Here is a 14,432-nt window from a genome sequence, read left to right as displayed (position 1 = left end):
CCTGTCTTCTGCTGCTGACGCCATCGTAGGGAAATTAGCACCAAAATATCATGGCCCCTGCATTGTGGTCGGTCGTCGAGGTACTAATCTCTACGAGGTGCGTGATGAGGATACTGCTGCACTGCACGTCGTTCACGTGAAAGACTTGAAACCTTTCTGTGCACGTGACTAGTCTGCAAGGATCCCGCAACCGCAGCGACGTCTGGTGATCCGTTGTTCGTCAGTCCTTTCGGTCACGTCAAGCTGCCGACAAGCAGCCATAGCTAACCCTCGTCTGGGGGTGACGTATCCTCGTGAGTAGCTCTTCGCCCCACTTCCAAGACTCCGAGCCTGCCGTACTACCCTACCTTTGTAAACCCCACGCTTACTCTTCACCTTTGGTTACTCTTCGCCCCGATTCGTTTTCGTCCAGACCTCTGAGGCAACTCGGCCTCAGACAGTCTACATCATTACTAATTTCGCCCACTTTTCGTCGTCAACACCCTGGAGCAGCCGGACCAACGGGGTCCGGCATCGGCTTCTGTCAATTTTTCCTGCCCACGATCCTACTGATGTGTCATCTGCAGGAAAGTTCAACAGCTTTTTTCTTTTTCTCGTTTTTCTTTTTTTTCGTTCCGAAGTGTGGAGGGGGTGTAACGGGTCAAATGTGTAGGGGGTAAAATAACGGCTAAACCACGAACTTTAAACAGCTAAACATAAGCTGTTGAGTAAGCCTAGTCGCGACACTAAACTGACGTCGTACCTAACCTCAAATTCCAAGACCGCAGACGACGTTGGTGTCAGTTTGGTTGTTTGGCTGTTCGACTGCGTCTGAGGCCGGGCTACGGGAGAGAAGATGAGCAGCGGGGTCACCTTTGAGCGGTACGCGGCTGTAAGCCTGTTAAAGCTGCCATGCGCCTGCCTTCGCTGCCAGTTTTTTTTTGTTTCTGTAACTCGTTGACCAATCAGGAATCGTTTTAACTTTCGTCTCCATTCTGAGACGAAGGTGAAGTAAGAAGAAGTTTTGTGAAGTTTGGTTCATTCGTATTCCCGGCTTTTGTTGAGGCATTCGCTAATTATTCGTCCTTTCGTCTTCGATTTGAAGAGTTTTCGTGCTACTACCTCGTCGTAAAAGTCACAGTAAGTTCTGTGGTGCATCGAGTGCGCGAAAAATCGTTTTTTACAGTATTACTACTTCGTTTGGTAAGTTGTACAATAAAACTTAGACAACTTAGGTTTTTCTTTCGGCAGAACTTTGTCGAAGTTCATAGGCTAGGCCTGATTCGCAGACCTCGTCATACGCTTTAACCAACTCATTTAATTAAAGTATCGGAGTTGGTGACAGATCATTTCGATTAACGTTTCGTAATCCATATCTGGGACTTTCTTTTTAAATTCTTAAACCCCTTTTAAAGTTCCCGAACGCCCCGAAGTTGGCCCCAGCAGACAGGTTTCTGCTTGATAATTATTGCAGAAGTTTGCTTAAGTTGAACACGTGGGGAAGTTGAAGTTTTAGTTTTTCTTTTTTCGTATCAGCTCCTGAAGCAGTTTTATTTTTAGTTTCAGTTTTTTTTTCTCTCGTTTCGTGTCTCACTTGGACAACTTAAGCCAACTCGTTTTCTTGTTTAGTAAATTCAGACTCTGTGGGAGTTAGGCTAGGTTAGGCCTATCTTGTACTAACCTTGTTTGTTTCAGGTCGACGACGTAACTCCGTAGGTAAGCGGAGTGACTACTTAGCTTACTTGTTGATTTGTTAAGTTAGCTAGTAGTGTGTCATTTAGATATTTGCCCACGGAGTCAAGTCAAAATTATTATTTTGCCCACAAGCCCTAGGCTAGAGTGGTGATTTCTAGTTGGGTGGTTAGTAACCCGCCACGTTCGTCTCGAGCTCTGACAACCGGGGCTATCAAAGTTAGGCTATCCGAATCACTATCGACTCCTGGGAAACTCCCCGCGACCAGACTAGGGCGAATCCTGGGATCTCGTTTTCTTACCGGTGGCGTAATTTCCCTCTTGTCGTCCGCCAGGAAAATTACGTCACACTTTTGTTTGATATGTTGAAATTTTGCCTCTTGTCGATGGTGAGGGGTCTTTTGTGTTTGGTTGAAAGATGATTAGAACAAGATTTTAAAAATTGCCTTGCATGAGCAATAGTGTTACCATGGGGTTAATAGCTAAAATATGGTTGATATCTTCTTTTCTTGAGGACTTTAAAAAGAATAATTTTTCTAATTCATCCATTTTAATTCCTATCAGTTTTCTCTGTCTGTAGTTAGCTATAGGCTACATACACTCTAAGGTGAATTATCAGTGTTGTGTTTAAAATTTATCAAATTCTTTGTATTTGGTGTACGGTAACTTTTAACTTTTGATAGGCAAATTCCTTTCTCTAAAAGCTCCTCAATTAGACATATGTATTTTCCTTTTGATTTGATTAAAGGCTTAGTATTTTATTCAATCCTTTTTGTTTTACAGTTTGAAATAATGATACCTGAGGCTAAAGTAGGGCTAATAATTGGAAAAGGTGGAGATACAATTAAAAAACTAGAAGTCTGGAACAAAAATGATAGTTGTTAAAGATGGCCCATCACACGAAAGAGAAAAACGTCTAAGAGTTAATGGAGAACCGGAACGAGTGGAGGTAAGGTAGAATTTCTGTTATTTTTTAAATATAGCCTATTTTTAGTACAATACTTAAGTTATCACTTGTTTTTTTGTATAAAATAACCAGTTTCTGCCTTTTTCCATGTTGACTTTGGTTCCATGTTGTCATGTTGACTAAAAAGGGAGGCTGATTAAAATTCACTTGTAAAATAAAAGCATTTTGAAATTTCTAGAACAACTTTCACAATTTTGAGTAGAAAATTATGTTAAAGCATCGGATAATTTTGTTTTGCAGTACTTGATTGTTTAAGTCCAAAAAACAAAGGTATTCTATAAGTAACTTAATTTGCACTTTCAGTTAATTGACTAGAAGCTTAAAAAAGTTAAAAATGTATTATACATCTGTTAGGCCTAGGGGCTACTAACTTGATTTGTAATTTAAAATTAATGCATAATAATAATAAACAACACACTTTGAAACAACATTCTTTTCCTGTATTCTGAAAAAATGTTTTATTAATGTTTTTTTTCTTCATTTTTCAGTATGCCATAACTTTAATCTATGAACTCATGGCTCAGAATGAAATACAGGTAATATTAGAATTAAACCAGCTACAGTGATCTAAACCAGCTAAGTGCCGACGCAGAATGCCTTCTGTTTTATGCAAAGGAGTGGTTCAGCCAGAATCTACTCAAAATAAACGACGACAAAACACAAACACTGCTATGTCACACTCAAGCCAAACTACTTGGGCGAGGAAGCCGTCAAACTCTTGGGATTCTGGATTGACTCCAAGTTAAGTTGGAAACAACACATTAGCCAGGTATGTGTTAAGCTTGCTAGAGTAGTATTTCTTCTGAGGAAACTGACATTGGTAATATCTAAGCCTTACTTAGTGACGGTATACCATGCTCTTTTTCAAAGCCACGTGAGCTATGGCATTGCACTCTGGGGTCATACAGCTGCAGCACATGACATCTTGCTCCTTCAGAAGATGGCTCTGAGGGTGATAACGTCCGCCGGATACCGTGACCACTGTAGGCCTATCTTTAGGGATTTAAAGATTCTGACCGTCTACAGTCAATACATCCTCAATAGCCTGGTATTACTTAAGGAAAACTCAGCAACACTTGTTCGACGTGAGGACCAACACTCATACCAGACACGGCATGCCCATTTACTTGACCTGCCTAGATGCCGTCTTGCCTGGACCCAAAAGGGCTACCCTTACTATACCAGCAAGCTCTACAACACACTCCCATCTGAAGTGCGTGAGTTAGACGTGAAAGCTTTTAGAGACAAACTGAAGGACTATTTGGTGCGCAGACCTCTCTATTCGTTGACTGAGCTAGAGGACACACCACTTTTTGGCAACCCGCCGCCATCTTAAGTTTTATTACCTTTCTTTTTTAGTTATAAGTTTGACGCAATCTATTCCGACATTGTCGGTCACCGATGCAGTGCTCAAGTATCAAGTATCAAGTAAGTAAGTAAAGTTGTAGTCAAATAAAGTTGTACCTAATTAAGTTGTACAGTTGTAGTAATTAAGGGGATCTGAACACTAAAAATTTTCAAAAAATTCAATTTTGATATAGGGTACAGAAGCCTACTCAACCATTTACGAACTAGAGAGCGATAAAGTTTTGATTTAGTCTCTCTAACAGCTTATATTACTAAAAAGAAAAACAATAAAAAAAAAACTTAAAAACCACAAGAAATTATAAATAAATGGTACGGTTTGAACAACAACTATTCTCAGACTGTAAGTTACACATGTTAGTACATGTACAGGTTAGGTATTGTTGATTATTATTACAACAATGCTAGTAAACAACTGGCAATGGAAATGGTCGCTTCAGCCGTTCTGGAGGAGTATTTGTAGAACAAAAGTAGGAGTGGGGTATAAGAGATTTGCTTCGCTTTCTTCAATAAATTATTTTTGACCTTACAAAATCATGCCATTTTACTGCCTCCCCTTGTAGGCTATTATATCTTTTTTGTAAAACTGATTTAAATGCTGTAAAACTTATGCTCATTGAGTTTTGCAAATTAATTATAGTTAATATTTTTTTATACATTTCTTCTTCTCATTGCTGTAGGAAGCAAATCGCCGAATTCTTCGAAGTACTCCGAACCTGGATATTTCCTATTTCGAAAAGCTACCACCATTAAAAAGAACATCTAGGAAGCAAAAGGTTTGTATAGAATTGTTTTGGTACTTCAGTATTAAACGGAGGCCACATTTTGTCAGCGCGCTGCGGCGGTTATGTTAGGTTGGGTTATCGTAAATATTATGTGTGTAGGACTTTCCTCGCTTCGTTATGAATCGAACGATACTTTCTATTATGATAACCCAACCTAACATAACCGCCGCAGCGCGCTGACAAAATGTGGCCTCCGTTTAATACTGAAGTACCATTGTTTTTTCAATTTTTTTTTATTTAGAGCTGTAAGTATTTAGAATTTGATGTATAATTTGGTATTGTATTAATAAATATCCCCACTTCATCAATCCTCAGATTAAACACATTTGCATTTAAATCAAATAAAAAATCCTTTATTCAAATAGTACATTTGAATACAGTCTAACCTTGATATAACGAATTCTTTTCAATCCCCTAGAAATCTCCATAAGACACAATATATATTTTACCTCTACATAACAAACAGACCATAACAACGACCTTGATTAAACAATTTTTTTGTGATTTCGGCTAAAATAAGACACCTCAATATAGCATATTTATCACTGTCAGAACCTCTACATAGCAAATTTAACCTCTACTTAACGAATTCTCTGCGTATTTCCCTGGATATATAAGATATATATATAGTATGGTAAGTGTTGAGATATTTTTATCAGAACGTGCTCTGTAAGATTAAATTTATTGTACAACTTTTAATTTTGCAATATAAAACATTATTCAAAGAATGTTAATACAGAACTGGATACTATCAATAACTTTTGCTCATGATGATTAGGGTAGGCTTTTAGACCTGGCATATTTGCATGCTCCTTTCGTTAATCACTTTAATTTACATTTCTGTTTTTTTTTTATATGAATAAATATATCTTTGTAGTCACATGACATTTTCAAAATTACATAACAACAGCTACAAAAACAGGTGACATTGTCAGTATAATCATAATAGCATAGACAAATAGAATAAATATCGACCGTCAGCTGGGCTGCGGTTAGCATAAGTTCTGGTGACCACCGCTAGGTTTGCTGTGTAGTTTTGGCACACACCACTGCAGCGTCTGCTGGTCGTGTACAGCTCCTGCGCTCCTCGCCTGTAGCGGCCTAGCGGTGAGCGCCGGAAGCTTCCTTTGACAGTCTATATTTATTCTATTTGTCTATGATAATAAACAAAAACAGCTGATTTGCAAATTGAGCCAAATACTTTCAATCGTTTTTTTTGACAGTGTAGACAAGATCAAACAAAGTATTAAGACTCCAGGTATAATCACTTCTTATAATGAATTTTTTTAAAATATGAAATTGATAGTTGTAATAAATTTTGTTGGTCAGCCATCACACCTAGTGATATTCTTAGTGCCACTAAAGGGATTAAAAGATCAGCTAGTGTGGATGTGTACAATATGTCAAACAACCTATTAAAAGTAATTATTGACTCTTTGGCTAATCCCTTGGCAATATGCATAAATAATCTTTTATCAGAAGGGGTTTTTCCTGATTTACTCAAAGTCTCTCGAGTCTGTCCCATTTACAAAAAAGGCCCTAAGGACCAACCTCAGAGCTATAGACCAGTTTCAATTATACCTGTATTGGGAAAACTAATGGAAATAATTATTTACGATCAAATCAGAAATTATTTTGAAATACACAACATTTTTAACAACAATCAATACGGTTTTAGAAAAGGAAAATCTACTCTCTTTGCATTGGACGATCTAGTCAGGCAAGTTCATCTCTCTTTTGAAAATAAGACTTATGCTCAGGCCACCTTCTGTGACCTCAGTAAAGCATTCGACTCTGTTGACAGCTATATTCTTATCTCTAAATTACAGTACTACGGATTTTATGGCCCTCCATTATCTTTTTAAGAAGCTACTTGCAAAATCGGTAACAAGCAGTTTGTATAAAAGGAAGATGGTTAGATGAAGTGTCAGTTGAATGGGGAGTACCACAGGGTTCAGTCCTTGGTCCCCTTCTTTTCTTAATCTATATAAATGATCTACCCTCTTCTGTTGATTGTAAAACCATTCTGTACGCACACGATTTCTACTTTTTTATGTACAAGTAAAAACTATATAGAACTTGAAAAATTGGCTGATGAAACATTAGATAAAGAAAAATCACAAAAATTAATATTTTCCTTAAATAATAATTCAAGAGAGTTGTTTCAGAACAGTGATAAGGTTAATACAGTTTTTTTCAGCAAAGTTCTTGGGAATGTATGTAGATAGTCAGCTAATGTGGGATTCACATATATACTATTTAAATACCAGACTTCCTCATGTAATATTTTTACTAGGCCGTCTGAAAAAATGCATTCCACTAAATTATGTCCAAACAGCATATTTTTTATATTTTCAATCCATTTTCAGGTATGTGCTGATTTTTTGGGGCAATTGTGCTAGGGTAGAGAAAATTCTTGTTTGGCAAAAGAAAGGGGTTAGAGTTATCTCTAATAAAGGCTCGAGAGACCACAGCAAACCACTTTTTAAAAATCTTCAAATTCCTACTATTATTAACATGTATATTTATGACTTAATAGTTTATATCTTGGAAAATCAACATCTTTTAAAATTTAGACACAATACTCATAACAATAAGAACCATACATCAATAGAATTCCATCGTTTAAGTAAAACTCTAAATAGTCACATAGTTTTGTCACTTAAAGTGTATATAACTTTCTTGAATCCATAATTAAATTGTATACTATAAAGGATTTCAAGAATAAATTTTATTGTTGGCTGACCAATAACCCATTTTATAGTTTGGAAGATTTTTTTAACAATAAGATTCTTCAGTTGTATTTTTTTTTTTTTTTGCAAGTATTGTATATGTCTCCTTTTTTTAGTTAGCTATAAGTATTTAATTAACTATTAACTGACTGTGCTATAAGTTTGTTTAGCTGTATCATGACGTTGTCAATAATTTGTTAAAATTCAAAAGACAATAAAGCATATTTCATTTCATTTCAATAGGTAGGCTTGCCTAAAATAAGAGAGAAAAATAATAAAACAAAGATTCTTGGAAATAATGTTTTGTCTTAAATTTTTTTAAACTAAAATAATTAAAAAATTACCTTTAACACTGAAATATAATTTGTTTACAAAAAATTAAATAAATTATATACCTTGTCATAAGTTGTCCTACAAACAATAAAACAATTGGTATCACACATTATTAATAATTGTTAATACAGTAATTACCAAATATTTTTCTGGTTGAACAAATAAAATTTTTTGAACACTTAGTTCAACAGTGAATAAATAGTTTTTCTATGTCAACAATTTAGAACAGTATTCCTATCTTTACATTTTGCAGTTTTTCCCCATATTTGCAATTGTTATAAGAGGTTTCTTGGAGAGAATCACAGAATAACTATCTAATCCTATGAAGTAGAATAACAAACGTAAAATTTGTTACGCTTTTTAAAAGGTGGAGGCTAATGAATGCAATATTTAAATTAGTAATATTAATATCAAGTCCTTTGTGCTTTTATTTTGTTTTATACATATTCTTACTTTAAAAAAGTGAAATAGCTTTAATTCAATTCAAATATCTTTATTCGATTTTATGTACATTGTACAATAAATAGTGTCAAAATAATTTAACAGGATAAAAAACAGCAAAACATGAAGAATGGTTATAAGAACAACAAATACATTTTACAACTCTAGTAAGATAATTTCAACTGTCATAGTGACTGAGGGAGGTAAAAAAATCTACAAAAGAATCAATTGCTAATTTTATTAAAAAACTCTTTCAATATTTTTTTTTAATTTGTTTAGATCTGTTTCTTTTTTAATATTTTTTTGGAATAAATTTAAAAAATCTATTACCTGTATAATAAATGTTTTTAATAAAGTTTTAATTTTTCACAGAAGGATGACCAAATTGAAAATGATGCTTGTGATGGCCCTTCAAAAAAAACGGCATTCCAATTCAGCAAACAAACGACAGTAAGCGAACCTAGCTATTAATTTGTCTTATTAATGTCTTAGTGGGCCTTTTGTCAACAATATTGAAATATTTACATGGTTTTCATTTTTAAGTAGTATTAGTAATTTTCAAATAATTATGGCAAGTAGGGATGTATTTCTATCAAATTTTCTACTAAAGTAACAAAGTTGTCCAGGTTGGAATAACTTAACCAATACCTAGCTAAATTTCTATGATTGGAAACAAACATGGTTGGTCTGTATTAAGTGTAATGTGAATAGATTAACAATATTAGTCTTGCTTTAGACCTAACTAATCTATTGCTACTGATTGACGTTGGATGAAAAATTCTTCACTACCAGATCAAGCTTAGCCATATAGGATTTTTATTCTTTTGTTTGATATGTTGAAATTTTGCCTCTTGTCGATGGTGAGGGGTCTTTTGTGTTTGGTTGAAAGATGATTAGAACAAGATTTTAAAAATTGCCTTGCATGAGCAATAGTGTTACCATGGGGTTAATAGCTAAAATATGGTTGATATCTTCTTTTCTTGAGGACTTTAAAAAGAATAATTTTTCTAATTCATCCATTTTAATTCCTATCAGTTTTCTCTGTCTGTAGTAAGCTATAGGCTACATACACTCTAAGGTGAATTATCAGTGTTGTGTTTAAAATTTATCAAATTCTTTGTATTTGGTGTACGGTAACTTTTAACTTTTGATAGGCAAATTCCTTTCTCTAAAAGCTCCTCAATTAGACATATGTATTTTCCTTTTTATTTGATTAAAGGCTTAGTATTTTATTCAATCCTTTTTGTTTTACAGATTGAATTAATGGTACCTGGCCCTAAAGTGGGACTTATAATTGGAAAAGGTGGTGAGACTATACACCGACTACAAGAAGTCTGGAGCAAAATTGTTAGTTATTAAAGATGGGTCTTCACAGGAAAAGGAAAATGTCTAAAAATAACTGGAGACCCACTTAGCGTGGAGGTAAGGTAGAATTTCTGTTATTTTTTAAATATAGCCTATTTTTAGTACAATACTTAAGTTATCACTTGTTTTTTGTTTAAAATAACCAGTTTCTGCCTTTTTCCACTATTGACTAAATACCCCCGCCGCAGCAAACCTGCCGTCTAAGCGAATTTCCATTTGTCCGAATTGATTTTCAATTGATCTATTTAAATAACATTATTAGGTTTAACGAGTACCTAGGTTTGCTGCTACAAGGAAACTAATAAAGTAGTGTGTTTTTAGTAAAATATTGATAGCTTACTATAAAATAAATAAATTTGCCAACTTTGATCAAAATATATCCATAAACAAGCAAACTACAACATTTTACAATATTCTCCATAAGAATAACATGGGAATTTTAAATTTACCATTTTTTTAGTTTTCTCCGTAACCAATAACCGTACAAAAACACTTTGACATACTGAATTGTTTGTTTTTTTAAGCTCTTTAAGAAGGTTTAGAGAAAAATTGGGAAATTTTGTGTTTTGAGGGTAAAAAGTGAGAAAAACTCATTTTTACCCCATAAAACCCCCCATAAAACCCTGTTCCCATGGTCCGATCATGCTGGATCGCGAACTCATTCAAGTTTATCCCGCCTTACACCTTCAAACCAAATTTCATCAAAATCGGATAAAAATTACTCAAGTTATCGTGTTCACGGACACACATATATATATAAATCTATATATATACCTATATATATATATATATACATATATAAAAATTTGAATGAATGGTGTTTTTGGCCTCTGGGGACATTAAAATGAAAAAGTAAATCGGTCCCGGGCCTAAGTCTTACCATGAGACCTACGGTAATAGCTACTTCCCTATAGGGAAATTCGCTAAAAGGGAGGCTGATTAAAATTCACTTGTAAAATAAAAGCATTTTGAAATTTCTAGAAGAACTTTCACAATTTTGAGTAGAAAATTATGTTCAAGCATCGGATAATTTTGTTTTGCAGTACTTGATTGTTTAAGTCCAAAAAACAAAGGTATTCTATAAGTAAAGGCCTTTTCACACCGGCGTACTGGACGTACTGTACGTACTGTACGTTTGGTACGGCCAGTTTGTACAGTACGCGGTCCTTTCACACCGCACAGAAACTTCCAAAACGTACACTTGTTCGTTTGCAGTCAGACAAGTAACACTGGCTGAGCACGTGGTTTTGGTGTGACCACTGCGCATGCGCGAGCTCGCGTACGCCTCGTACGATTTAGAAAAATCGCTCTCCGAGCGATTCTCACAAAACCATCGCGTACGTACTGTACGTACAGTACGTTCTGTACGCGCGGTGTGAACGAGCCCATATGATAACATGGACAGCGATTTGTTGAAAAAAAAACGTACCAAACGTACAGTACGTCCAGTACGCCGGTGTGGAAAGGCCTTAACTTAATTTGCACTTTCAGTTAATTGACTAGAAGCTTAAAAAAGTTAAAAATGTATTATACATCTGTTAGGCCTAGGGCCTACTAACTTGATTTGTAATTTAAAATTAATGCATAATAATAATAAACAACACACTTTCGAAACAACATTCTTTTCCTGTATTCTGAAAAAATGTTTTATTAAAGTTTTTTTTCTTCATTTTTCAGAATGCTAAATTATTAGTCTTTGAACTCATCGCTGAGAATGAAATACAGGTAATATTAGAATTAAAGTTGTAGTCAAAGGTAATTAAGGGGATCTGAACACTAAAAATTTTCAAAAAATTCAAAATTTTTATTTTGGTGTTTTTATATTCTTTAGTTCATTCTGAACACGTTGATATATAATATACTAGCAGAGTACCCGTCCTTCGTACGGGGTTGGCATAGAAGTATAAAATGCTTATTGCAGTTACGGGAGAGGACATGGTTTAAGGAAATTTTGACTTTAAATTTATACGGTATCCTATAGTGTAGCACACATCTACCATAGCCCTAATTTTCTACAACTGCACCTAAACCATGGAAAAAGTAAAGTTTTCATTGTGTACCACAACGTTTTGTTGCTAGTTGGTTCAAATTAGCTGTTGTAATAAATGCAAAAAACATAATAGTGCTGCACCCTGTTGGTAAGCCTTACTTTTAATGCTATTAAATATCATAGAACCAACTTGTACACTTGAAACGGCTGACAAAATTCTTTTATTCCCTTAATATGAATACTCATAAGGCTAACATGAGAAAATCCAGAGCCAGAGCCACTGGGGCGGATCGTGAAAGTGTTTTTGAGGTATGAATATGTCTATATATTAATCGGGAATGTCAGCTATCATCACACCAAATTTCAACCTTATCGGTTTAGTATTTACTTAAGTATGTATTTGTCACATGCAAAAGAGACAATGTTGGTTCTTTGAAAATGCCAAATGGTATCACTCCTACCATTTAATTCAGAAACAAAACATAACTGTATAACTTAACTCGATAATAGTACGTTTTGGTTAACTAATACCGTTCATACGTATTTACGCTAACTACGATACAAAACCAATGATAGATTTTAAGGTACAGTAAAAGAACGCGTTTAATGGTTTGCACTGTAAACAAAAAAAAACTATCACAACAGTTACAAACCAAAAAATAGAAAAAATAGGAAAATATAAATAAATATGGAAAATAGGATAATTTTCTACAACAATATTTTAGTGAAATTATAATCAGGAAAATGGAAATTCCCACAGTCTATAGACTTGCTACGACAGGGGGATTATATTGCTGTTTACACAGAAATAAATCAAAAAAATAAACCTCATAAAACTCAGGAAAATGGCCTGGCAATGATTATAGAATCTCAATTATTTCTTATACATATCCATGAATGATTTATTTTACAACGAATTATTTCCTGTAAAATATTATTACAGCATTTCACAAATATTAGTATCAACTCAGTATAATAGATCATAAACATAAACAAATGATGTAACTGAAAGAATCATATACTAATGAAATTACATTAACATATGGTTTGACAGCTCCATTTAAGTAATGTTAATGTTTACAATAGGGCTAGTGACATCATTATTTTAAATTTATAATCCTTACCCTCTCTGTTCTAATATTTGTGCAGTATTTAATATGTTTGAACCAGCTGTGTGGAATTGTGAAATCAAAATTCATTTGACAGTTAGTTCTGCTTGTTTACATTTTTAAACTTTGTAGGTTTGTTCTTTGTTACCATGGATACCATCAATCAATATTTACTTTTAAATCTCTCACCTAAAATTTTTGAATGCCCTCGGGGCAGAGCCCTAGGACAATATCGAAGCGGGAATAGTTCTATATGTATCCTCGGAACTGTAGCTTCATTTGTGTGCAATTTGAGCCCAGTAGGTTCAGTAGTTTTTGAGATTAGCTCATACAAACACACAGACACCACCTCTTCTTTATAATAGTACTAGCAGAGTACCCGTCCTTCGTACGGGGTTGGCATATAAGTATCAAATGCTTATAGCAGTTATGAGTGAGGACATGGTTTAAGAAATTTCGGTTCTTTTTGAAGTTCGTTCGCTACGCTCACTCACCTTTAGGTTGGAGCTCGTTCGCTGCGCTCACTTTCCTTCAGGTTAGCTCGTTCGCTACGCTCACTTGCCTTCAGGTTAGCTCGTTCGCTACGCTCACTCGCCTCCAGGTTGAAGTTCGTTCGCTACGCTCACTCACCTTTTGCTGTTGTCATAAATGTAAAAGAAATAATAGTGCTAGTGGTGCACCCTGTTGGTAATCCTTGTAACTTTTAATGCTATTGAACATCATAGAACAGAACCAACTTGTTTAATTGAAACAGCTGTTAAGATTCATTAATTCCATTTCTCATAAGGTTAACATGGGAAACTCCAGAGCCACTGGGGCGGAGCCCCGAAGGATTTTTGGGATAAAAATATGCCTATATGTTAATCGGGAATGTGAGCTATCATCATGCCAAATTTCAGCCCGATCCGACCAGTAGTTTTTGAGATTAGCTCATACAAACACACACACAGACACCACCTCTTCTTTATAATAGTATAGATAGATAGATAGATAGATAGATGGCATAACACTGCCTAGAAATGTTGAAAATATATTTTTTCTATATTATATTATTTATATTATTTTTCTGTGAAAGTTGAAGATTTTCCCTGATGATTATAATTAAGTGAATGCTCTAGTTATTATGTGAGACTGTGATTTCTGAAGCTTTGTTTATTACAGTTCTGCAGGTCAGGACATATCTGAGGACGTAGCAGACAGCCCCGTGCCCCCCGAAGCCGAAGAGGTTATCACTTAAATGGTAGTTTGTTTTTATTTACCCTCAGTTAATTTGTGAAGAATTAGTTTTGTGTATTGTGACTGTGTTCATTATTGTCTCATCCTAAATTAAAATGTTATGTGTTTGTTAGTAAATGTTTGTTTGTGTTTGGTCTTATTCTATATTTTTATTTTGTACTGCTGTTTTATTATTTGTAAATATTATCATGATTGAAATGTAGGCATTGAAGTTGTTTACAAATTTACTGCCCAGAAGAAATGAAAGCGTCCTCTGCCACTGTACAAAGTAACCTGTGTAGTACCATATCAGTACTATGTGCAAAAGTACTCAAGCATGAGTGCTTGCATCGATTAATATAGAATGTAAATCCGTCCTTACTACTTCAAAAATATCTTGAGTAGTAAAAAATGTACATTTCAGACTATCGTACTTAAGCCAAATCAAACATTTGCTTG

General features: G+C 34.7%; 1 protein-coding gene across 4 annotated transcripts; it reads left to right on the top strand.

Annotated features, from left to right (window-relative positions):
- The first annotated feature begins 323 nt into the window (after nt 1-323).
- LOC129004741 (uncharacterized) lies at nt 324-14,196 on the top strand. Of its 4 annotated transcripts, none has more exons than XR_008491754.1 (8): nt 324-1,182; nt 2,455-2,620; nt 3,127-3,407; nt 4,684-4,779; nt 8,667-8,744; nt 9,549-9,716; nt 11,337-11,384; nt 13,920-14,196. XR_008491754.1 is itself a non-coding variant. In XM_054433349.1 (7 exons), the coding sequence occupies exons 2-6, from the start codon at nt 2,543-2,545 to the stop codon at nt 9,651-9,653; spliced, it is 405 nt and encodes a 134-aa protein (XP_054289324.1). In that variant the 5' UTR covers nt 324-1,182; nt 2,455-2,542; the 3' UTR covers nt 9,654-9,716; nt 13,920-14,196. The 4 variants fall into 4 exon arrangements, 1 of the variants encoding a protein (XP_054289324.1); XR_008491756.1 differs by having other exon boundaries at nt 3,127-4,066; XR_008491755.1 differs by having other exon boundaries at nt 3,127-4,070.
- Nucleotides 14,197-14,432: the final 236 nt, after the last annotated feature.

The sequence above is a fragment of the Macrosteles quadrilineatus genome, unplaced genomic scaffold (genome assembly GCF_028750875.1).
Source record: "Macrosteles quadrilineatus isolate MER2022 unplaced genomic scaffold, UCM_ALF_1.0 Scaffold_11__1_contigs__length_5352618, whole genome shotgun sequence".
NCBI lineage: Eukaryota > Metazoa > Arthropoda > Insecta > Hemiptera > Cicadellidae > Macrosteles > Macrosteles quadrilineatus.
Note: the sequence above shows the minus strand (reverse complement) of the source record. Positions and strands in the feature narration are given on the sequence as shown.

Excerpts from the sequence above, each read along its gene's own strand:
- LOC129004741 (XM_054433349.1), top strand. The coding sequence starts at position 2,543 with ATGATAGTTGTTAAAGATGGCCCATCACACGAAAGAGAAAAACGTCTA. Across the intron at positions 2,621-3,126 it reads GAGAACCGGAACGAGTGGAG|TATGCCATAACTTTAATCTA; the intron begins GTAAGGTAGAAT and ends TTCATTTTTCAG. Across the intron at positions 8,745-9,548 it reads AATTCAGCAAACAAACGACA|ATTGAATTAATGGTACCTGG; the intron begins GTAAGCGAACCT and ends TTTGTTTTACAG.